Here is a 25795-nt window from a genome sequence, read left to right on the forward strand (position 1 = left end):
GCTACTCTCTACAACACCACAACACAGCATCTACTGGCACACCCACCGCCAGACTGATTTTAGGGGCACAGAAAGGTATAGGAAGTTAATATGACAGAACACCAATTTAACAATATTACCAAACACCACGGGAAGATTTTGCTTGCAGCAGGGGGTGATTGCTGGGACCTGGGATGGAAAAAACATTTATTAAAGTCCCATTGAGTACCACCTTGTTCCCTGCTGACCACCTCCAAACCCCCTCTACCCTCACAATGACCACTCTACCCTCTCTATTCTTACTTATCAACTCACCTCCTCTTCCTACACTGAACACCCCACCTTATTTTCCTTTACTGACCACCCCTCCTTCTCTTCCCTTCTTGACAACCGTGCCTCCTCTTCTCCATTGACCACCCCACCTTCTCTTCCCTTGCTGACCAACTCACCTCCCCTTCCCTCACTGACCTCGCCATCCACTCTTCCCTTGCTGACCACCCCACCTCCTTTTTCCTCTCCTCTTTGCTCCTTTACCACCTACCCCCCCCCCCCCCCGCACTACTTTTCTGCAACTTTGGTACAATTAGAGTGCCATAGACTGCAATGTTAAATCAAAAAAGTCACAGGCAATCGCAAGCAAGTCCCAAAGAAATCATAATCAAGTCGTATGACTTTCAGGTCGCAGTAGTGTGAACTGACCTTTACCTCTTGCTGCAGAACCCTTTCACATGTTCTACAGTAAGCCCCCTTCCTGCTGTCTTGGATCCCCAGCCCCCACAGTGGCAGAACACCAGGGCCTGGATCACGATTGCGACCTTTGCAACCCGGGTAGATCTGCCACTGCCACCATGCCTCCTCTTTCCTCACTGATCACTCCACATCCTTTTCCCTGATTGACAAACCACCTCCTTCCCTCACCAATCCCCCCACATCTTTTTCCTTGATTGACCAACCACCTCCTTCCCTCATTGACCACCCCACATCTTTTCCCCCCCAATTGACCAACCACCTCCTTCCCTCACTGACCACTCCATATCCTTTTCCCTGACTGACCAACCACCTCCTTCTCTCACTGACCACCCCACATCTTTTTACCTGGTTGACCTTCCCTCACTGACCACCTAGACATCCTTTTCCCTGACTGACCACCCCACATCTTTTTCCGATGATTGACCAACCACTTCCTTTCCCCCCCACACCCTGATTGACCAACCAAACCACCTCCTTCCCTCACTGACCACCTACACATCCTTTTCCCAACTGACCACCCCACATCGTTTTCCGCTGATTGACCAACCACTTCCTTCCCTCCCCCCCACCCCGATTGACCAACCACCCCACATCCTTTTCCCTGACTGACCAACAACCTCCTTCCCTCATTGACCACCCAACATCCCTTTCCCTGATTGACTAACCACCTTCTGCCATCACTGACCACCACACATCCTTTTTTCCTGATTGATCAAAACCACCTCCTTCCCTCACTGACTACTGCACATCTTTTTTCCTGACTGACCAACCACCTCCTTCCGTCACTGACCATCCCACATATTTTTCCCCCCATTTGACAAACCACCTCCTTCCCTCACTAACGACCACACATCCTTTTCTCTGATTGACCAACCACCTCCTTCCCTCGCCGACTACCCCACATCTTTTTCCCCTGACTGACCAACCACCTCCTTCCCCCCATTAATCCCCTCAGATCTATTTTCATGACTGACCAACCACCTCCTTCCCTCGCTGATCACCCTGCCTCCTCTATTTAAAAGCTGTGGTCACATCTTATTCAGACTCACCTGGCTCTGGGGCATTTGGTTGCATGGCAGGGAAGTCATTTTCAAAGACAAATGTCCCCTTGTAATCAGGATTTACCTAAACCCAGAGGAGAAGGAAGAAAATTATTAGCTCCCGACACCGAACAATGTTTTTACCAGATAACAAACGCAGGTATGAAATGTAACCTAGGCTATGCTGACTTGTCATCTACAGCCAACCAATCAGGTGTGGACTTTGTGCAACTGACTTCAACTCACGTCATACTACACAAAGTCAGTATCCGATTGGAGACCGTCTGCTTTGATCTGTTGGAGAGCATTATGTATAGTACAGCAGTGCTCAGCTTGGGAAGATCTGAACATCAATTTTAGATGGATTATAGATCAGGCAATTCTGTCTGTGTCAGGACAAGGGGTGGGCAAGATAGGCAGCTGCCCAGGGCGCAGCTGTAAGGGTGTGAGCCCCCTCAACGCATTCCAGCTATGGATCAGTGGCTAGCAACCAGGGAGTTGCAGTTTGATGTCTACGCTGATGGCTACTGGTGTCACAACATGCTCCGCAATACCCGCTTTCCACCCCATCTGCCCAGGAGGTGATGCAAAAATACCCCATGCATGTGCAACTACTTTCTAGCCAAAAGACAGCAAGTGAATAGCCATGCAGGGGCAGTGCACACTCCATGACAACCATGGGCAGTTGGAGCAAGTAGGCAAAAAACAGGCACAAGCTGGTACACCCGTTCTATAGCAAGCATTAGGAGGGGGGCGCAGTTCCTTGCCTGGGCGGTGCTGGATGAACCTGTTCTGATGCTAATGTGCCCAGTTTGGCACCTGGCTTTAGTTGGCGATGACCTGGCCAGGAATCATTTGAGCCTTAGACATTTGTTGCCTGCCATTTGTACTGCCCCCATACAAGTCTTTCTTTGAAAACTTTGATGAATGAAGTCTGCTCTCCATTACCTGGCCTCCACCTCTGCGGGCTCCAGGGCACAGCGGGTTCTTGGGGTCGTTCCTGGGGACGTTCTCCTGTGGAGGCTTCTCCAGCTGCCCCTGCCAGGGTCTCTTCATCCGGTGAGCGGAGACCAGCACCCAATCATCACGGAGGGGGTTATACCGGATGTGTTGATGTTCTGTGACACGGGGGGGGATGAAATATTAGATCTGCCAATAATTACCCCAGATTATACAAGTGGGATGAAAATTCATTATCTGGAGGTTCAGATGTATCCAAATCTCGAGTCACAATAGTAACGAATTTCAATGAATCTGCAATAAATTATGACAAATTACAACAACATTTATTCAAATTCATTCCTTCTATTTGAATCTTTTGTTAATGTTTAACAACTTCAGCTCCGGTAGATTTAACCCCCTTCATGACCAGGCCATTTTTTGTGGTACAGCACTGCTTTATTTTAACTGACAATTGCGCGGTCATGAGACGCTGTATCCAAATATTGATGTCCTTTTTTTTTTTTTTGATCACCTCTGCGTTTTTTTTTTTTGTGCTATAAACAAAATAAGACCAACAATAAAAAAAAAAAAAAAAAAAAAAAAAAAAAATAATAAAAAAAAAAAAAATAATATATATATATATATATATATATATATATATATATATATATATATATATATATACATACATACATATATTTTTTTTTCTGCTATAAAAAACATATCCAATAAATACAATTTTTTAAAATCTCATTTCTTTATCAATTTAGGCCAATATGTACTCTTCTACATACTTTTGTTAAAAAAAAATCCCAATAAGCGTATATTGATTGGTTTACTAGTAATGGCAGTGATCAGAGACTTCTAGCAGGACTGCAACATTGCGGCGGACAAATCAGACACTGACTGACACTTTTGAGGACCAGTGACACTAATACAGTGATCAGTGCTAAAAAAAATATACACTGCCGCTGTACTAATGACACTGGCAGAGAAGAGGCATTCAAAGGGTTAAACGTGTGCCTAGGGAGTGCTTGCTGTGTGAGAGAAGTGGCTGTACTATGGGAAGGCAGAGATCTGTGTTCCTGCTTTGTAGGCACACAGGATCACAGCCTTCCCTTGTCACAGAACAGCGATCTGCCTTGTTTACATAGGCAGACCGCCATCCTGCCTGTGTCCTGAACAATCAGCAGGCCCCAGCGGACTGGCTGATTGGCTCCCGCTGTGTCCGATCACAGGGGGAGCGGATTGCTGACAGCACTCCTGCACGCCACAGACCTGGAAGTGCAGGATCAGGTACAGGTATGTGATCCTACCCAGAGGAGCCGCTGTATATTTATTGTATACAGTCGGCAAGCAGCTAAAGCATCCGGAAAAGGTAATGCTCCAAAATACACAAAACAAATCCAAAATACACAAAATAAAATACACAATACGCCAAACAAATCCAAATACACAAATTAAATATACAAAACAAATCCAAATACATAAAACAAATGCAAATATACAAATTAAATAAACAAAACAAATCCAAATACATGCAACAAATCCAAATACACAAAGCAAAAATCACAACACGCCAAACAAATCCAAATACATGCAGCAAATCCAAATACACAAAACAAATCCAAATACACAAATTAAAAATGCAAAACAAATCCAAATACATGCAACAAATCCAAATGCGTCAAACAAATCCAAATACATGCAACAAATTCAAATACGCCAAACAAATGCAAATACACAAAACAAATCCAAATACATGCAACAAATCCAAATACGTCAAACAAATCCAAATAAACAAATCCAAATACATGCAACAAATTCAAATATGCCAAACAAATCCAAATACATGCAGCAAATCCAAATACACAAAACAAATCCAAATACACAAATTAAAAATGCAAAACAAATCCAAATACATGCAACAAATCCAAATACATGCAACAAATCCAAATGCGTCAAACAAATCCAAATACATGCAACAAATTCAAATACGCCAAACAAATGCAAATACACAAAACAAATCCAAATACATGCAACAAATCCAAATACGTCAAACAAATCCAAATACACAAATTAAATATACAAAAACAAATCCAAATACATGAAACAAAATCACTATACACAAAACAAATGCAAATACACAAAGTAAATCCAAATACACAACAATTCCAAAATGCACAAAACAAATCCAAACAAACAAAACAAATCCAAATACACAAAACAAATCGGAAGATACAAAACAAATTCTGAAAACAAATCATTCAAACATAACAAATACGATGAAATGAAATGAATAACTTAACAAAACTAAACAGATGTTCCCATGGCGCACATCTCTACTCACTGGCATCTGGTGGCTCTTGCGCTTGCATCCTACTTATGCACAATGTGCCTCCTCCGCCGAGTTGTGATGTTTGGGAATGAAAAGGATTCTTCTCTGGGCTCGTTTTGTAGGGTTAGCACACGATTGTCTCGCCACCCTCTCGGCGCTGTGGGGAACCTTAAGCAAACTAGAAAACAAAAGAGAGGGCGCACCGACCTAGTGCAGTACTATAACTCAGCAACGATTAGATCGATAAATGACAAGTGAATAACTCACAAATGCATATCTTGCACAAGCGTCTGCATGACATGCGTCTGTGAGTATTCACTTGTCATTTATCTTACTAATTGAATTGAGTTATGATGGAGAACTAGGTCGGTGCGCCCCCCCCCCTCCTCTTGTTGTTTTCTAACCTGCACTTTAATTGCCTGTGTGATAGTATCAGGCCAGTAAGCCATTCCAACAAAGGAGCTTAAAGTGGTTGTAAACCCTTACAACACACTTTGACCTACAGGTAAGACTAGATTAAGGCTTACCTGTAGGTCCAAGAAATATCTCCTAAACCTACATGGTTTAGGAGATATTTGCCGAAAGACAGGCACTGCCGTCTACGGCACGCAGGCGCACTGAGCGCGGCATTGTCAACCATGAAGATGCCGCGCGTGTCGGCTCCGGTGCGCATGCGCGGGAGTGACGTAATCGCGGCTTCGCCGAATGACAGCGGCGGAGCAGCGAGACCCACCGAGAAGATGGATGTGCCGGACTACAGGGGACAGCGGTGACATCGCTGGCTCCTGTGTCAGGTAAGTGACACATAATGGACTACTATGCGATGCACAGTAGTCCATTATGCTTTGCCTTTGCAGGGAATGAAAGAGGAAGTAAACTCATCAGGGTTTACTTCCTCTTTAAAGCCCAACTCCAGGATCATTTTTTTGGTCCCCTGTCCGGTATAAAAAATAAGCTCTGGTTGTGGTACTTACCTCTACTTTAGCGCTGTCCCTCACAGTAATTCTTCACCTGTATTTCTCACGGTGAGTAAAATTGATGGGCTGCTCTACCCACAATATGCGCATGCCAGAATCAAGCATAATTTCACAATCCCATTCTTATATCAGCATCCTCAGCTCTCCCTTCACATCAACCCCCCCTCACATTACTGCCCCCAGTGTTTCTCCCCCCCCCATTACTGTCCTCAGTTCCTCCCCCCTCACAATACTGACCCCAGTCGCCCCCCCATTACTGGCCTGAGCCCCCCCCATTACTATCCTCAGTTCCTCCCCCCTCACATTACGGACCCCAGTCGTCGTCCCGCATTACTGGCCTGAGCTCCCCCATTACTGTCCTCAGTTCCTCCCCCCTCACATTAATGCCCCCAGTCGTCGTCCCCCCCCCCATTACTGGCCTGAGCCCCCCTCCATTACTATCCTCAGTTCCTCCCCCCTCACATTACTGACCCCAGTCGTCGTCCCGCATTACTGGCCTGAGCCCCCCCCATTACTGTCCTCAGTTCATCCCCCTCACATTAATGCCCCCAGTCGTCGTCGTCCCCCATTACTGGCCTGAGCCCCCCTACATTACTATCCTCAGTTCCTCCCCCCTCACATTACTGACCCCAGTCGTCGTCCCGAATTACTGGCCTGAGCCCCCCCATTACTGTCCTCAGTTCCTACCCCCTCACATTAATGCCCCTAGTCGTCATCGTCCCCCCATTACTGGCCTGAGCCCCCCTCCATTACTGTCCTCAGTTCCTCCCCCTTCACAATACTGCCCCCAGTCGTTCCCCCCCATTACTGGCCTGAGCCCCCCCACTACTGTCCTGAGCCCCCCCAACCCCTCCATTACTGTCACCCCATTAATGATCTCATCCCCTCTATTACCGTCCTCAGCCCCCCTTCACATCATCCGCCCCCCCATTTCTGTAGATTTGGCGAGAGGGCGAGAGCTGCAAGCTGGTGGTTGGCTGCTAGGACCGCAGCGTCCTGCACCCTAGCAACCAATCACCTGCTTGTTAACTCGGGCAACCCCTGCGCCCCCCCCCCCCCCCCCATCCAGAGTGGGACAGCTCTGGGCAGAATGACTCTAATTTTACAACAACCTCAATTACTTCCCCCATTGGGGTATTACAGCTCCCCTCCGCAGTTACAGTAACACTTCACCCCCTCTCCGAACTCTGCCCTTCCCAGAAAGCACCAGGCTGCCTTATACTGCCCACAGTCAATGCAGGTGGAGAAGACAACATAACATATTCTGAATCAAAATTATACTGGATAATAGGGATAAAATTGCAACAATTTTACCATTATTAGTTACAAGCACTAGGAAGTATCATTGTATCATTATACCGATACTTCAAAATATGCCATTGGACAATTTTTTTTAAAGCACTCTGAAAGCCAATCAAAGCTCCCATCACTCTATAAAATGGTTCCATTATGCCGCGTACGCACGATCGGAAATTCGGCCAGAAAAAGATGAGAGCGTTTGGCCGGAAAATGTGACCGTGTGTACGCTCCATTGGACTTTTGCTGGCCGAATTCCCGCCAGAAAAAGATTGAGAGCAGGTTCTCAATTTTTCGGTTGGAAAAAGTTTCGATCGAAAATTCCAATCGTCTGTAACAATTCCGACGTGCAAAATTCCTACGCATGCTCGGAAACAATTCGATGCATGCTCGGAAGCATTGAACTTCATTTTCTCGGCTCGTCGTAGTGTTGTACGTCACCGCGTTCTTGACGGTCAAAAGTTTTGTGTGACTGTGTGTATGCAAGCCAAGCTTGAGCGGAATTCCATCGGAAAAACCATCCAAGATTTTTCCAACGGAAAATCCGCCCGTGTGTACGGGGCATTACAGTCTTGTGTTTGCTTCGTTTCACTTAGAAAAAAAAAAAAAAAAGACCCCCCCCCCATGTCACTTTCTTGGTCCTTCCCAGGTGTCTCCAAAGCCTCCATAGATGTCAATCACACAGCTCACTTACTGATCATTTTTTTTTTACGTTTTTGTACATATCCATAAATCTTTTACATTTTTATGAGAGGGCTTTTACTGGATTTTGTACAATAAAGCAATAGGTTTTATATCGGGACGTCTGCCCTTACACGCACGCACATGAACTTTAATAGCATCCCACCCTTTACAGCTATAACAGCTTCAACTCTTCTGGGAAGGCCGTCCACAAGGTTTAGGAGTAGTGATGGCCGAACAATTCGCCCGGTGGTCGTTTCGCGGCGAATTTCGGCTGTTCGCGGTCCGCCCGTTCGGCGGACTATTGGCGTCGTTCGCCCGGCGGACTTCCGTGTTTTTACTGTGTAAAAGAACTTTGACCTGATGACACATCCATCATGGGGTACAGGACAGCCAATTGAGACATGACAGCACATGGACACTTGGACATTCCCCCTAACCTATAAATACACCAGATCCGGCGGCCATTTTACATTCTTTCTTCTATCACTATAGGGAGAGGTTGCTGTGTGAAGCAGGGAGAGATAAAACGCTAGCTATTTGGTACACAAAAGTTCTTTTCAGGACTGGTATAGGTGTTAGGTGTATATAGGTTTGCTGTGCTACTGATTGTTGCAGCAGCCTGAGTGTCTTTTGTCAGTTTAGAGAAAGGGACAGGGCTCTGTGTGTTGCTGTTGTAGGGACAGCCAGATTAGTCATCATCATCATCATCATCATTAGCTGTTACTATCAGGTCCACAAAAGTGCTATCCCAGTAACCAGTTATTGTTCCAGCAGCCTCTGTTTTGCCAGTTTGTATAGGGACAGGCAGGAAGCAGTGTGTCAGGCAGTGAGGGTCAGTTTAAACAGTAGCTGTTACTATTAGTTCCACAAAGGTTCTTTTCAGGACTGGTATCAGTAGTATGGTAATAGGCTTGTACACGTATAATATTCTTTCTTCCAAATATAGAAAGAATATTATACTTGACTGCTGCCCTTCTGCTGCAGTCTGCTAATCAGTCACAACTCACTTGTTCCACAAAGCTCTTTATCAGGACTGGTAACTTGGTCTGTCTAGGGTGCTACAGTACATAGGGTTGAGTGAGGTACAGTCTGCTATTCTATAAGGACCGCTATCGGTCCACAATACATAGGGTTGAGGTGCACTACTGCTGACCGCTGCCCTATACTGCAGCAGTCCTTCATTGGTATAGGGACTGAGAGTTTTGTCACAGGGTCATTTAAAAAATGACAGGCAGAGGCAGGCCCTTCCGCAGGGGTGCTATACAGGGGTGGGTCATATTTCTACTGGGGCTGCTTATTATGAGGGGCTCACACCATCCCTGTGCTGTGCTGACTTCCTCCTGGGGCTGCTTATTATGAGGGGCTCACACCATCCCTGTGCTATGCTCATTATGAGGGGCTCCCACCATCCCTGTGCTATGCTGACTTCCTCCTGGGGCTGCTTACGGTGCAGGTGTCAGTGCTGTATATCACAGTGCTGATGTCAGTGCTCTCTGTCACGGTGCTGCTGTCAGTGCTGTATATCATGGTGCTGGTGTGAGTGCTTTATGTCACGCTGCTGATGTCAGTGCTCTCTATCACAGTGCTGCTGTCAGATGACTCTATCACTGTCCTCAGTCCTCCCCCCTCCCATTACTGTCCTCAGTCCTCCCCCCCTCCCATTACTGTCCTCAGCGCTCCCCTCCCATTACTGTCCTCAGCGCTCCCCTCCCATTACTGTCCTCAGTCCTCCCCCCTCCCATTACTGTCCTCAGTCCTCCCTCCTCCCATTACTGTCCTCAGTCCTCCCTCCTCCCATTACTGTCCTCAGTCCTCCCCCTCCCATTACTGTCCTCAGTCTTTCCCCTCCCATTACTGTCCTCAGTCTTTCCCCTCCCATTACTGTCCTCAGTCTTTCCCCTCCCATTACTGTCCTCCTGGGGCTTCCCCCTCCCTTTACTGTCCTCAGTCCTTACCCCTCCCATTACTGTCCTCAGTCTTCCCCCCTCCCATTACTGTCCTCAGTCCTCCCCCCTCCCATTACTGTCCTCAGTCCTCCCCCCTCCCATTACTGTCCTCAGTCCTCCCCCCTCCCATTACTGTCCTCAGTCCTCCCCCCTCCCATTACTGTCCTCAGTCCTCCCCCCTCCCATTACTGTCCTCAGTCCTCCCCCCTCCCATTACTGTCCTCAGTCCTCCCCCTCCCATTACTGTCCTCAGTCCTCCCCCCTCCCATTACTGTCCTCAGTCCTCCCCCCTCCCATTACTGTCCTCAGTCCTCCCCCCTCCCATTACTGTCCTCAGTCCTCCCCCCTCCCATTACTGTCCTCAGTCCTCCCCCCTCCCATTACTGTCCTCAGTCCTCCCCCCTCCCATTACTGTCCTCAGTCCTCCCCCCTCCCATTACTGTCCTCAGTCCTCCCCCCTCCCATTACTGTCCTCAGTCCTCCCCCCTCCCATTACTGTCCTCAGTCGTCTTCCCCCTTCCATTACTGTCCTCAGTCTTCCCCCTTCCATTACTGTCCTCAGTCTTCCCCCTTCCATTACTGTCCTCAGTCTTCCCCCTCCCATTACTGTCCTCAGTCCTCCCCCCTCCCATTACTGTCCTCAGTCTTCCCCCTCCCATTACTGTCCTCAGTCCTCCCCCTCCCATTAATGATCTCATCCCCTCATTACTTTCCTCAGTCCCCCCTCCCCCCCTCTATTGTCCTAAGTCTTGGCTATTACTGTCCTGAACCCCTCTTAACTCCCAGGCCCCTCCATTACAGTTTTTAGTGATTCCATTAATATCCTCAGCCCCCCTTCACATCACCTGCCCCCCTTCACATCTTCCGTCCCCCATTTCTGTCCTACGTTACACAAACAGCGAGGGCAGGGGGCATAGTAGATTTGGCCAGAGGGCGGGAGCTGCAAGCTGGTGGTTGGCTGCTAGGACCGCAGTGTCCTGCACCCTAGCAACCAATCACCTGCTTGTTAACTTGGGCAGCCCCTGCCCCCCCCCCCCCCATCCAGAGCTGTTCCAGAGCTATCCCACCTCCCACTGTTGGCTCTGTGAGAATAAGAATGGCAGCGGTGGTGGAGACAGCTCTGGGCAGAATGACTCTAAACAACCCCAATTACTTCCCCCATTGGGGTATTACAACGCCCCTCCACAGTTACAGTAACACTTCACCCCCTCTCCAAACTCTGCCCTTCCCAGAAAGCACCAGGCTGCCTTATACTGCCCACAGTCAATGCAGGTGGAGAAGACAACACAAGATATTCTGAATCAAATGATACTGGATAATAGGGATAGAATTGCAACAATGTTACTATTATTAGTTACAACCACTAGGAAGTATCATTGTATCATTATACCGATACTTCAAAATGTGCCATTGGACAATTTTTTTAACTCTCTGGATGCCAATCAAAGCTCCCCATCACTCTATAAAATGGTTCCATTATGCCGCGTACACACGATCGGAAATTCGGCCAGAAAAAGACAGATGAGAGCTTTTTGGCTGGAAAATGCGACCGTGTGTACGCTCCATCGGACTTTTGCTGGCCGAATTCCCGCCAGCAAAAGATTGAGAGCAGGTTCTCAATTTTACGGTTGGAAAAAGTTTCGATCGGAAATTCTGATCGTCTGTAGCAATTCCGACGGATGCTCAGAAACAATTTGACGCATGCTCGGAAGCATTGAACTTAAGTTTCTCGGCTCGTCGTAGTGTTGTACGTCACCGCGTTCTTGGCGGTCGAAAGTTCTGGGAACTTTTGTGTGACTGTGTGTATGCAAGCCAAGCTTGAGCGGAATCCCGTTGGAAAAACCATCCAAGATTTTTCTGACGGAAAATCCGCCCGTGTGTACGGGGCATTACAGTCCTGATCACACCTTGTCTTTGCTTCGTTTCACTTAAAAAAAAACAACCCCCCCCCCCCCCCCATGTCGCTTTCTTGGTCCTTCCCAGGTGTCTCCAAAGCCTCCATAGATGTCAATCACACAGCTCACTTACTGATCATTTTTTTTTTACGTTTTTGCACATATCCATTAATCCATAAATCTTTTACATTTTTATGAGAAGGCTTTTACTGGATTTTGTACAATAAAGCAATAGGTTTTATATCGGGACGTCTGCCTTTACACGACCATGAACTTTAATGGCATCCCAGTCTAGGGCTCAATATTGAGTTGGCCCACCCTTTGCATCTATTACAGCTTCAACTCTTCTGGGAAGGCCGTCCACAAGGTTTAGGAGTGTGTCTATGGGAATGTTTGACCATTCTTCCAGAAGAGCATTAGTGAGGTCAGGCATTGATGTTGGATGAGAAGGCCTGGCTCCCAATCTCCACCCTAATTCATCCTAAATGTGTTCTATCGGGTTGAGGTCAGGACTCTGTGCAGGCTACTCATGGTTCTCCACCCCAAACTCGCTCATCCATGTCTTTATGGACCTTGCTTTGTGCACTGGTGCGCAGTCATGTTGGAACAGGAAGGGGCCGTCCCCAAACTGTTCCCACAAAGTTGGGAGCATGAAATTGTCCAAAATGTCTTGGTATGCTGACGGCTTAAGAGTAAGTAAGTACGCCCCTCACATTTTTGTAAATATTTTCTTCTATCTTTTCATGTGACAGCACTGAAGAAACGACACTTGTAGTAGTGTAGTAAGTAGTGAGTGTACAGCTTGTATAACAGTGTAAATTTGCTGTCCCCTCAAAAATAACTCAACACACAGCCATTAATGTCTAAACCGCTGGCAACAAAAGTGAGTACACCCCTAAGTGAAAATGTCCAAGTTGGGCCCAAAGTGTCAATATTTTGTGTGGCCACCATTATTTTCCAGCACTGCCTTAACCCTCTTGGGCATGGAGGCAGGGCCGCTGATAGAAATCATGGGGCCCCGTACAGCCTACCTGACGGGACCCCCTTCAGCTCCACCCTGGCCCCGCCCCTAGTCCATCCTCCAGCCCCACCCCTGGCCCCACCCATTGCCCCTCCCCAGACCATACATAGTAAAATGTAATGTTAGTTCAACATCTTTAGGCTGGGTTCACACTGCTGCGGCTACGAGAACCGGATGTGATTTGCACCGCACTGCAGTGCAAATCACATGCGATCTCTGTGCGATGCGAGTTCAGCCATACAGATAGTATGGCTGAATTCGCATCGCACCCAGCCCAAACTCGCACAGGACCCCTTTTTTTGGTCCGCAGCAGAATCGGATCGCATGGGTGTTCACACCATGCGATCCGATTTCTGTCCGAGTTTGCAGATCGCAGCTGGGTTCAAACTGCAGCGATGCGGGAACGCCGCAAATCCGCGGCGGGTTCCTGCATCGCATGCCTCCCGGCGGCAGTTCACACTGCCCTATGCGAACTGCTGGGAGTGTCAGTGAAATGTTAATGACACCCCCAGATCAGTTCGCATATCGCAGTGCGATCTGCAAACTCGGACAGGAATCGGATCGCATGGTGTGAACACCCATGAGGTCTGATTCTGCTGCGGACCAAAAAAAGGGTCCTGTGCGAGTTTGGGGCCGGGTGCGATGCGAATTCAGCCATACTATCTGTATGGCTGAACTCGCATCGCACAGAGATCGGATGTGATTTGCACTGCAGTGCGGTGCGAATCACATCCGGTTCTCGTAGCCGCTCCAGTGTGAACCCAGCCTAAAGTACAAAATTGCTTAAGATTTTTAAAATACAGGATTCTAATCACTATGAGTATGACATAAAAGCAGGTCAGTCCAGTTTTGTGTCATCTTTTAGGCCTCATGAATACACCCCTCACCTTGTCCACCACAACTTCAAGATCTGGACTCGATCGCCCGGCCCCTGCTCTCTCTGCTTCTTGTTAGTCACGCGTAGAGAGAGAGAGAGAGGATTGGGCATATCACTCTGCAACCTAACCTTTCTATGCTAATGCTGTGCGGTGTGCGGAGCGGGTGCAGAAGGTGTATTCCTCCGCGCCCGAAATAGAAGAAAGAGTCCCCCCCACTGCAGCCGCATACACAGCGTAGAGCACATCTAAAAAAAACAAAAAAAAAAACTGTACCGAACGGGGGGGATGGGGGTGGAGGCGTGTGGTGGCGAGGTTGGATGTTATCTGCTGATAGCGTTATTTATGGCGATCACTGATCGGTGGAGGAGGTACTTTTTTTTTTTATATACATAGCATTTTTTGCAGTTCAGGTTGCCCAGGCCCCCCTGCTGGTCAGGCCCGGTACAGCAGGGCCAGATGTACTGGCCTATCAGCGGCCCTGCATGGAGGTCACCAGAGCTTCACAGGTTGTCATCGGAGTCCTCTTCCCCTCCTCCATGATGACATCACAGAGCTGGTGGATGTTGGAGACCTTACTCTCCTCCATCTTCCATTTGAGGATGTCCCACAGATGCTGAATAGGGTTTAGGTCTGGAGACATGCTTGGCCAGTCCATCACCTTTACCCTCAGCTTCTTTAGCAAGGCAGTGGTCATCTTGGAGGTGTGTTTGGGGTGGTTATCATGCTGGAATACTGCCCTGCAGCCCAGTCTCTGAAGGGAGGGGATCAAACTCTGCATCAGTATGTCACAGTACATGTTGGCATTCATGGTTCCCTCAATGATCAGTAACTCCCCAGTGCCGGCAGCACTCATGCAGCCCCAGACCATGACACTCCCACCACCATGCCTTACTGTAGACGAGACACACTTGTCTTTGTACTCCTCACCTGGTTGCCCCCACACACGCTTGTCACCATCTGAACCAAATAAATTTATCTTGGTCTCATCAGACCGCAGGACATGGTTCCAGTAATCCATGTCCTTAGTCTGCTTGTCTTCAGCAAACTGTGGGCTTTCTTGTGCATCATCTTTAGAAGAGGCTTCCTTCTGGGGTGACAGCCATGCAGACCAATTTGATTCAGTGTGCGGCGTATGGTCTGAGTACTGACAGGCTGACCCCCCCACCCCTTCATCCTCTGAAGCAATGCTGGCAGCACTCATATGTATATTTCCCACAGACAACCTCTGGATATGACGCTGAGCACGTGACCTCAACTTCTTTGGTGGACCATGGCGAGGCCTGTTCTGAGTGGAACCTGTCCTGTTATACCGCTGTATGGTCTTGGCCTCCATGCTGCAGCTCAGAGTTTCAGGGTCTTGGCTAAGAATGAACCGAACACCCCCCGGTTCGGTTCGCACCAGAACTTGGGAACAGACCTAAACCTCGTGTGAACTTTAGAACCCTATTAAAGTCTAAGGGACTCCAACGTTCAAAATCTAAAGTGCTAATTTTAAAGGCTAATATGCAAGTTACTGCCCTAAAAAGTGTTTGGGGACCCGGGTCCTGTCCCAGGGGACATGGATCCATGCAAAAAAAAGTTTTAAAAACGTCCGTTTTTTCGGGAGCAGTGATTTTAATAATTATTAATGTGAAACAATAAAAGTGTAATATTCCTTTAAATTTCGTACCTGGGGGGTGTCTATAGTATGCCTGTGAAGGAGTGCATGTTTCTGGTGCTTAGAACTGTCCCTGCACAAAGTGTCATTTCTGCAGAAAAAAAAGTAATTTAAAATCACTCCCGGCTATAATGAATTGTCGGCTCCCGTAATACAGAGAACACTCATTGAAAGGGATCTGGGGGTCCCCTTGTTAAAGGGGGCTTCCAGAATCTGATAAGCACCCCCGCCCGCAGACCCCCACAACCACCAGCCAGGGTTGTGGGGATGAGGCCCTTGTCCCCATCAACATGGGGACACGGTGCTTTGGGGGGGACCCAAAAGCATCCTCCCAATGTTGAGGGCATGTGGCCTGGTACGGTTTAGGACGGGGGGGGCGCTCTCTCGCCCCCCCTCTTTTCCTGCTGCCTGCCAGGTTGCGTGCTCGGTTAAAGGGTCTGGTATGGATTTTTAGGGGGACCCCCACGTAATTTTTTTTTTATTTGACGCGGAGTTCCCCTTAATATCCATACCAGACCTGAAGGGCCTGGTAATTGAATTTGGGGGAACCCCACGCTTTTTTTTTTTTTTTTTTTAACAATGACTTTCAATGACTGTTCTCTGTGTTACGGGAGCCGACAATCCATTATAGCCGCGAGTGATTTTAAATTACTTTTTTTTCTGCAGAAATGACACTTTGTGCAGGGACAGTTCTAAGCACCAGAAACATGCGCCCCTTCACAGGCATACTATAGACACCCCCCAGGTATGAAATTTAAAGGAATATTACACTTTTATTGTTTCACTTTAATCATTATTAAAATCACTGCTCCCGAAAAAACGGCAGTTTTTAAAACTTTTTTTTGCATTGATCCATGTCCCCTGGGGCAGGACCCGGGTCCCCAAACACTTTTTAGGGCAGTAACTTGCATATTAGCCTTTAAAATTAGCACTTTAGATTTCTCCCATAGACTTGTACAGGGTGTTCCACGGCTTTTCGAATTTGCCGCGAACACCCCAAATTGTTCACTGTTCACCGAACAGGCAATGTCCGACTCGAACTCGAAGCTCATCCCTCGTCTTGGCAATCTTCTTATAGCCTAGGTCATCTTTATGTAGAGCAATAATTCTTTTTTTTTTTCAGATCCTCAGAGAGTTCTTTTCCATGAGGTGCCATGTTGAACTTCCAGTGACCAGTATGAGAGAGTGAGAGCGATAACACCAAATTTAACACACCTGCTCCCCATTCACACCTGAGACCTTATAACACTAACGAGTCACATGACACCGGGGAGGGAAAATGGCAAATTGAGCCCAATTTGGACATTTTCGCTTAGGAGTGTACTCACTTTTGTTGCCAGCGGTTTAGACATTAATGGCTGTGTGTTGAGTTATTTTGGGGGGACGGTAAATTGACACTGTTATACAAGCTGTACACTCACTACTTTACATTGTAGACAAGTGTCATTTCTTCAGTGTTGTCACATGAAAAGAGAGAAGAAAATATTTACAGAAATGTGAGGGGTGTACTTACTTTTGTGACATACTGTTTATATATATATCTATAAAGTAATATACAGAATATATACTGTACCGTTGGGCTGGAAGGTGATGTGCGGCTCCATGACTCCCATACGCTGTCACCTAGCAGCCAGACGTGGAAGTAGTGAGGGGGTCATGTGATCAGACAGTCATGTGATCAGGATGTCACATGATAGATATCGCACGCTTGAGAGCAGAGAGTGTTAACTGTTTGTTACCCACAAGGCGTTGAGTGCAATGGCAGCACTACGAGGAAATGTGAAATGATACAACTTGTTTATTTTTTTGTGTGTTTATTTGCATTTTTTTGCATTGTCTTTTATTTTTCTCTCTCTGCTGATCTCTCCTTGCAGAGTATAGGGAGAATGTAACTCACTTATAAAGTCTGTACAGAGATTCCCGGAGATGTAAAGTCAAATCTTTTCATTGTACTTTTACATGTGGGGTGTAGGGGAAGAGTTAGGCTCGGTTTCCACTAGTGCGACTTTTCATGCGATTTGGGACTGAAAAGTCGTATGACAAGTCGTTCCCCATGATTTCCAATGAGTACCGTTCATATCTGTGCGACTTCAAGATGCAGCGACTTCAAAGTAGCCCCCCGCACTACTTTGGTCCCACTTTGATGCGACTTGAGGTCCATAGACCTCAAGAATACACAGGCATTGCCAGGGGCGGACTGACCATTTGGCCACTCGGGCACTGCCCGAGGGCCCCGGGCCACTAGGGGGCCCCGTCAGGGTTGCCAGCCTCAGTAAAACCAGGGACAGTATGTAAAAATCTGTGTTGTTTTTTTTTTTTTTTTACATCTGAAATGTCCCTTACCGACATCCTTTTGGTCTAAAAATCCTGAGATTATAGCTGCCCCACCTCTCCAGTACCTTCTCAGCCAATAGAAACATGTCTGTGTATACTGTGTGTACATGTATGTGTATACTGTGTGATTCTATACGGTGTGTGTGTGTGCATATTTTGTGGCCCCATAATCTCCGATTGCATGGGGGGCCCATAATCTCCTATTGCCTGGGGGCCCCATAATCTCATCTTGCCCGGGGGCCCCATGAGTTGTCAGTCTGCCCCTGGGCATTGCTTCAAGTTGCGGCAAAAAAAAAATTGTGCCAAAATCACGCGTCTTTGGGGACGCAATAGTGGATACATAGCCTTAGACCCTCCGTCGGGTTCCGAATGCTGTCTGTGTCCCCACTGGGAGGCAGGCATGTACTGGTCATTGGGACTACAGGGAGTTTCCCGGTGGGCCGATGGCTCAGTGGGCCGGTTTCAGTGAGTAATGGCTGTGCGGCTCGCCCTCAACTTCACTCAGTGATGTGAGAAAGATGAGAAGAATACAGAGGAGAATAAGTGAAATAATAAAAGAGATTAGTGAGGACTCCTTATGTTATGCTACTTATGTTTTTTTTGCACAATTACGTATAGTTTTATATACTGTTTATGTGCTTGTTTGCAAAATTAAAGTGGTCTGGTCTGGATGAAGTCCAGGGCCAAATTGGCCAAATTTTTGTCCCAGTCCAGCCCTGCTGGGAGGATTCAAGGTGAACTAATCCTTTAAATAAAGAGACTTGTTTATTGTATATTTTCCCCTTCAAATCCATTTTCTAGCCTAAGGCTGTATATAAATACAAACGCCGAACTCCTGATCCACAATACCAAATAGAGCATCTCAACAACATAGGACAGCACAGTGGTGTAGTGGTTAGCACTCTCACCCAGCAGTAAAAAGGGTTGCTGGTTTGAATCCCAACCACGACTCTACCTGCCTGCACTTTGCATGTGCTCACTGTGTCTGCGTGGGTTTCCTCCCACACTCCAAAGACATGCAGGTAGGTTAATTGGCTTCTGTCCAAAAGTGGCCCTAGTATATGAATGGGGACCTTAGATTGTGGCTCCTTGAGGGTAGGGACTGATGTAAGTGTGTAATGTACAGGTATGGGGACAATTGTAGACTCTCCCTCAGGATGGACTGGTGTCTTTATTCAACCTTACTTAACCACTTCCCGACCAGCGCACGACTATGTACGTCGACAGAATGGCACGGGCAGGCATATTGGCATACAGGTACGTCCAATATTCGATGCCGCCCTGCCATTGGGAGCGCGCCGCCGGCGGCGCGCTCCCGCGCTGGTCGGGACCCCCGTGAGTCCGGTCACGGGATCCGCGGACTCGATCGCCGCGGGCATCCCCGCGATCGTCTCACGGAGCGGCCGAATGGAGGAAATGCTGTGTAAACAACATTTTTCCATTCTGCCTAGCAACTAGTGACGCTGATCTCTGCTCCATGTGATTGGAGCAGAGATCAGTGTTCACTAAATGAAAGCCCATCCCCCACAGTTAGTAACACACCCCTAGGAACACTTAACCCCTACACTGCCACCCACTGGTTAACCCATTCACTGCCAGTGTCATTTACACAGGAATCACTGCATTTATATAGCATTGATTACTGTATAAATGACAATGGTGTCAAAAATGTCCGATGGGTCCCCCACAATGTCGCAGTCACAATAAAAATCGCAGATCGCCGCCATTACTAGTAAAAAAAAAATAATAAAACATTATTAATAAAAATGCTATAAAACTATCCCTATTTTGTAAACGCTATAACTTTTGCGCAAACCAATCAATAATCGCTTATTGCGATTTTTTTTACCAAAAATATGTAGAAGAATACGTATCGGCCTAAACTGAGGGAAAAAAATGTTTTTTTATATATTTTTGGGGGATATTTATTATAACAAAAAGTAAAAAATAATGCGTTTTTTTCAAAATTGTCGCTCTATTTTTGTTTATAGCGCAAAAAATAAAAACCGCAGGGGTGATCAAATACCACCAAAAGAAAGCTCTATTTGTGGGAAAAAAAGGACGTCAATTTTGTTTGGGAGCCACGTCGCACGACCGCGCAATTATCAGTTAAGGCGACGCAGTGCCGAATCGCAAAAAGTGGTCTGGTCTTTGACCAGCAAATTCGTCCGGTCTGAAAGTGGTTAATGTAACAACTACAACTTTTTTTTTTTTTTTTTAATAGACTTGATCCAATTCTATAAAAGCTTTCTACCATGTAACACTCAAATGTAATACAATGTATATTATAAGGCTGTTTTTTAGTAGGTTTTGTGGTTTGCAGAAACGCACAGCAGTCCATTTAACATGGTCTCCTATGGGACACGTTCACATTGGTGCGTTTTTCCGCCGCTGCATTATCAGAAAGGGGCAGGTACTTTTCTTTCCCGAGGCAGTTTGCGCTTTGCGCGTAAAAGGCTTCAGTGGACCCACACGAAAAATGCTGCGTTTTTTGATGCGTTTCTACATGCGCTTTCTTTTTTTCCCATAACAAACTATGAATAGCTGGTTGTTAAGGAGAGGGCAGCCGCCGCATCCTTTACACCCAATGAGTCAACAGAATTTCCAGCAATAAAGGAATTGTAAAATAAAATGTGTGGGGTCCCCCTACACCCCTCCTCCAAATCATAAGAGGGTCTTTAGGTCTTATATGGGGCTTCCAGATTTCGATAAGCTCCTAGCCCACCGACCCCCACAACCAGGGTTGTGGGGAATAGGCCCTTTTCCCCATCAACATGGGGAATCCTGCTCCAAAGCACACCCCTATGTTGAGGTCATGTTGCTTGGTGTGGTTCAGGAGGGGGCGGGGCTCTCGCTCATCCCCTCCCCTTGCTTACCTACTGGGCTGCATGCTCGGATAATGGTCTGGTATGGATTTTTAGGGGGACCTCATGCCTTTTTATGGTATGGGGTTCCCCTTAAAATCCATACCAGACCATTATCTGAGCATGCAGCCCGGTAGGTAAGGAAACGGAGGGGACGAGCGAGTGCCCCATCCCCTGCTGAACCACACAGAGACACATGACCTCAACATAGGGGTGTGCTTTGGAGCAGGAGTCCCCATGTTGATGGGGAAAAGAGCCTCTTCCCCACAACCCTGGTTGTGGGGGTCGGCGGGCTAGGGGCTTATCGAAATCTGGAAGCCCCATATAAGACTAAAGGCATTGGAGCGGGGGGCTCTACCCCCTCCCAAATCACCTTGTCCCCATGTTGATGGGGAAAAGGGCCTCTTCCCCACTGGGGGTCTGCGGGTTAGAGGGCCTCTTCCCCACTGGGGGTCCCCAGATCCCAGCCCCCTTCCCCCATGTAAATAAGTATAGGGGAAAATAGCATCTCTACCCACTCAGTAAAAAAAAGTGTAGTGTAAAAAAGTACAGTAGGTGTTTTTTGACAATTAATTAAAAAAAAACAAAAAAAAAAACAATATCCCCCGAAAGTAAATCCATTGTCAATCACGGTTCCTGAAAAATAAAAAGTAAAAAAATAAAAAGAAGTGGGACTTTATATGAAGCACATCACTAGACCGAATGAGCCAATCAATATACACATTGTTTATTGTCAAAAGTCATACACATGTATATCACCATAAATAATAAATTGATATAACAATAAAATGATGGATCTCAATTGATAAATATAAACATAATATAGTATTACATGATTAGTTCAATATAGAAACATTGTTAAAAAAAAATTCATAAATGTCAATAAATAAAATCTAAACATTTCATGATAATACACAATTAATTCAATATAGTATACACATATAGTAATAGACTTTTAGTATGTAGACCAAGGTATACATAGTAATAACATTTGAAACGTTAGCAATAATAGTAGATTGGTTCATTAAGGTAGGATATAGTCCAGATATGTATACATAAATACTGTGACAACGCATCATAAAAAATCTCTACGCGTTTCGTGGTTACAATACCACTCATCAGGAGCAGATGCAGGATTTTTGGGGTATCTATAATGAAATAAAATTACCAAGTGAATATAATACTCTAGAATATACTGATATAGAAGGGAGAGGGGAGCCACACAAGTCCCAAGCAATCTCACCTATCTGTAGTATATAGGTACAAATGTTGATAATGGCGTCAGAAGGTAAAAAACATTTTAGATTTTAGAGAAACGTTCCTCCCGGGAGCTGAGAAGGAAAACCCTAAGGCACGGCCATAGCACCACTGATCAATGGTAGATGTAGAAAGGAAGTGAATAGTTTCCAGCCATGGTGTGTGTACTTAATGGTGTGCATAATTCATCTTGTAATTGGTTCCCACACATATCTGTAGGGATCAAGATAATAAAAATAAAAATTAATAAAAAAAAAAAAAGAGAAGAAAAAAAAAAAACGAATTCCACAGCTGAAAAATAGGAGACTTCCCATAGTAAAAAACGTGCCAGGAGAGAGTAAACAGCCAAGTAATAAAGAAAAAATGATCAGGTGTAATTTAGGTAAAACAAGAATGTTAAGCGATAGTAAAAGATAAAATAATGTGTAATGTCGCCAAGATACCTTAACAGGCACATAAAAAAATGCAAAAACGTGCAGTGGTGGCTTGTAGATAAGGTCAGCTAGTGTGTCAGCATTGAGACCAATGTGGTTTAAATAGTAACCGTGTACGAAGGACATCCCTCAACGTCACGCGGCGTGATGACGGGGAGGCGGCGTCATCGCCCAGGCAACAATGTGTACCCGGCGTTTGGCGCCTAAACACCCCACGTGTAAAACGCCGAAGGACAACCGTGCCGGTAAAGCGGCGTCATGAGTGACGCTGCTCACTCGGCATGTGGGCGTGGCGTCGACCCGCAGCAGACACCTGACCCGCTCCCCATAGGAGGAGGGGAGGGGGGAAAGGCCATGGTGCGGGTCGCAGCTCCTGGAAGTAACGAGGCAAAACCTAACCCCAACTATCAAAGCTAGTGTCTAGATATAAAAGAGACATAATAGCAAGACTGTGTCACAGTATACAATATGGACAATATAATGAATATCACGGTTCCTGTCACCCACCGCCGACACAAAAAAAAGAAAGATAAAACAAACGATCCACTCCCGCTGTCTGTCAGCTCCATGGTCTCACAGTTCTTAAATAACTAGTGGGCGAGGGTCACCCGTTGATGTCACAAGGTCACCCCGCCCCCTTGTGACGTCATTAGCCCTAAGTGCTCTGCGCCCCGAGCCCACCCTTTTTAAAAATAATTCGAGCCTCAGGCTCTAATCACGTGCTTCCAAAAAAAAAAAACCCATTGCAATCCCGGCGTCCGGCACTCTGCATGTAGATTAGGGACCGGAGGCATGGATTAGGGGAGCAGTACTCCTGTGCCCCAATGGAGCGACCACCACTGCGGGAAGTCATCTCCCACCCTGCATCACTGCAGTTCCGCCCTCACTGTTCAGCCGCGGGCAGCAGAGCGAGTGTATCATCTCTGTGCTGTCTGTTTTCACTCTGGCCAGTGACAATCTGCACCTTAGCAGGCCAATTACAATCAGCAACGTGTGGCAGGTAACTTGGCAATCCACCGTTGACCCTATAAATTGCCCACAAAAAAAACATATTTTCTGGCAGTGCCCCTCCCGAGACTAGACTGGATCTCCCCTCCCCCCATGCTCTCAGCTTCTCCAGCACCCCAGTGCTCTCTGCCCCCCCCCCCCCCATTTTCTCAGGCTCCCCCCAAGTGCTCTTAAGTCCCCCCAGTGCTCTACAAACCCCCCCCCCCCCCCATACTCTCCAGCCCGCTAGTGCTCTTCAGTCATCCTCCTGTGCTCTTCAGCCCCCCTATGCTCTTTGACTCCCCCTGTGCTCTCAGAACCAGTGTTTTTAAGCTTCCCATGCTCTTCAAAGCCCCCCCCCCCCATGCTCTTCAGCCCCCCAGCCCCCCAGTGCTCTCATGCCCCCCAATGCTCTCATCCCCTCCCTATGCTCTCCAGCCCCCCAATGCTCTCATCCCCTCCCTATGTTCTCCAGCCCCCCAGTACTCTCATCCCCTCCCTGTGCTCTCCATCCCCCCAATGCTCTCATCCCCTCCCTGTGCTCTCCATCCCCCCAATGCTCTCAGCCCCTCCTCGTGCTCTCCAGCCCCCCAGTGCTCTCGTCCCCTCCCTATGCTCTCATCCACTCTCTGTGCTCTCCAGCCCCCCAGTGCTCTCATCCCCTCCCTGTACTCTCCAGCCCCCAATGCTCTCAGCCCCTCCCCGTGCTCTCCAGCCCCCCAGTGCTCTCACCCCCCCCCCCCCCAGTACTCTCATCCCCTCCCTGTACTCTCCAGCCCCCCAATGCTCTCAGCCCCTCCCCGTGCTCTCCAGCCCCCCAGTGCTCTCACCCCCCCCCCCCCAGTACTCTCATCCCCTCCCTGTGCTCTCCATCCCCCCCAGTGCTCTCATCCCCTCCCTGTGCTCTCCAGCCTCCCCCCCTTTCATCCCCTCCCTGTGCTCTCCATCCCCCCAATGCTCTCATCCCCTCCCTGTGCTCTCAGCCCAGATACCCCTCCTCAGTACCCAGTGCCTATTTTGTGGTCCCAGTTTGGGCCTGGGTCAGGGGCGTAACTATAGGGGGTGCAGCAGTCGCGACCGCAACCGGGCCCTGTGATGCAGGGGGCCCATGCAGCCCCCTCTACATATGGCCGGCAGCAGCATAGGCAGCTAGGGGTACCAGTGCACCATGCACACGGGTGGCTGGAGGTGGAGGGTGACTAGCAGAGCTCCATGCTCGACTATCACACTGGCTGCTCTTTAGTTGTGCATTCCCCGCATGACCTGTGTCCTCGGCCGGCTCCTCAGAGTACCCCTCTCCTGCTCCATGCATTGCCGCTCAGTCCGATGTCTGTTCTCCCCAGCCAGAGTCCCGCCCCCCCGAGTCCGGCCCACACTGCACTGCATACTTCTCCCGGGTAAACAAACTTTAAGCACACAGATGCAGTGCAGCCCTATGAGAGCCAGCTCCCCGGAGGACACTGCAGGCTTGTCTGCCAGCCCCCCTCCTCCCCCCGTCATACACAGATGATGAAAGGTCTTTCTGGGAGATATGCTGATCGCCCGTCCAGCACACTGGATTGAGCCCAGGCCAACATGGATGAGTGCGCGGCCTACAGCTTGGTCATGGTGAGTGAGAAGACCTCATCCCCCACACACTATTACATACCCCCTCCATCTCCCCCTGGGGACAGGGGCCCCTTCTCACGTGGGGACAGGGACCCCCTCCTCCCCTGGGGACAGGGACCCCTTCTCACCTGGGGGCAGTAACTTCATCTGCCCTGGAGAAAAGGACCTCATCTCTTCTGGGGACGGCTACCCCATCCTGCCTAGGGACAGTCCCCCAATGGGGCACCTAAAAATTAAAAAAAAAATAATAAAAAAACTACTGATGCCAGTGGTGGAACTACAGGGCTCCCAAAGGTCATACCTGGTACCACGCCCTGGAGTTCCACCGCCGGACTCGGAGGGAAGGGCCCTGGCTGGGGTTCAGGGGGACCCTTTATGGTTTCTTGCATCGGGGCCCTGAAGGTTCTAGTTACGCCACTGGCCTGGGTACTATTATTCAACAAGCGGTTGAGTGGTGGTTTAAATTGTGTGTAAAAGAATTTTTTTTTATATTGGCTGGAGTGGGACGAAGATGCGACCCTCTGACAGGCTTTTTTTGCTATCGACTGCATGTCTCCGCTGGGCAGTTTCACCCTTCTATTTAGCTTGCTGACTATCGTCATCAGCACTGAAAGTGATAGCAAAATGAAAACATTTGGAATGGCTTGGGGGGAATCCTCCAATAACGGTCTGACTTTGGAGAGATTCGCTCTCACTTCCTGTTTCCTCTCCTGGAGAGGAAGTGAAGGGAAATCTCCCCCGTGGGGTAGGAGATTTCTTTCCGATCCAAGGATAGGATGGTTTGAGCAGAGCGCTGCAGTTCCACCGCTGCGGCCACCGGGTGTCGCTGTTGCGCAATGACAGTCAGCCCGACCCTTCTGATCAGTCGTCGGGCCGTCCGATGTCCTCCTATTGGAGGAACGGGGTGA

At 47.9% G+C, this 25795-nt stretch overlaps 1 protein-coding gene across 2 annotated transcripts in view; it reads right to left on the minus strand.

The window, feature by feature from the left end:
* Window positions 1-17068, minus strand: part of GALT (galactose-1-phosphate uridylyltransferase) — a 42120-nt gene extending 25052 nt beyond the window's left edge. Inside the window, exons 1-4 of one of the 2 annotated variants that reach the window (XM_077490552.1) lie at window positions 16977-17068; window positions 2718-2887; window positions 1779-1854; window positions 120-168 (exon numbers count right to left, since the gene is read on the minus strand). In XM_077490552.1, the coding sequence (XP_077346678.1) occupies window positions 120-168; window positions 1779-1854; window positions 2718-2887; window positions 16977-17016 (335 nt within the window). In that variant the 5' untranslated portion in view covers window positions 17017-17068. Of the gene's footprint in view, window positions 1-119; window positions 169-1778; window positions 1855-2717; window positions 2888-5061; window positions 5369-16976 lie in introns of those variants that run through there. The other variant, XM_077490553.1, reaches the window with a different exon arrangement.
* Between the last annotated feature and the right edge of the window lie 8727 nt (window positions 17069-25795).

The sequence above is a fragment of the Lithobates pipiens genome, unplaced genomic scaffold, assembly GCF_037356315.1.
Source record: "Lithobates pipiens isolate NorthernLeopardFrog02 unplaced genomic scaffold, aLitPip1_a1.2 Scaffold_19, whole genome shotgun sequence".
Classification (NCBI taxonomy): domain Eukaryota; kingdom Metazoa; phylum Chordata; class Amphibia; order Anura; family Ranidae; genus Lithobates; species Lithobates pipiens.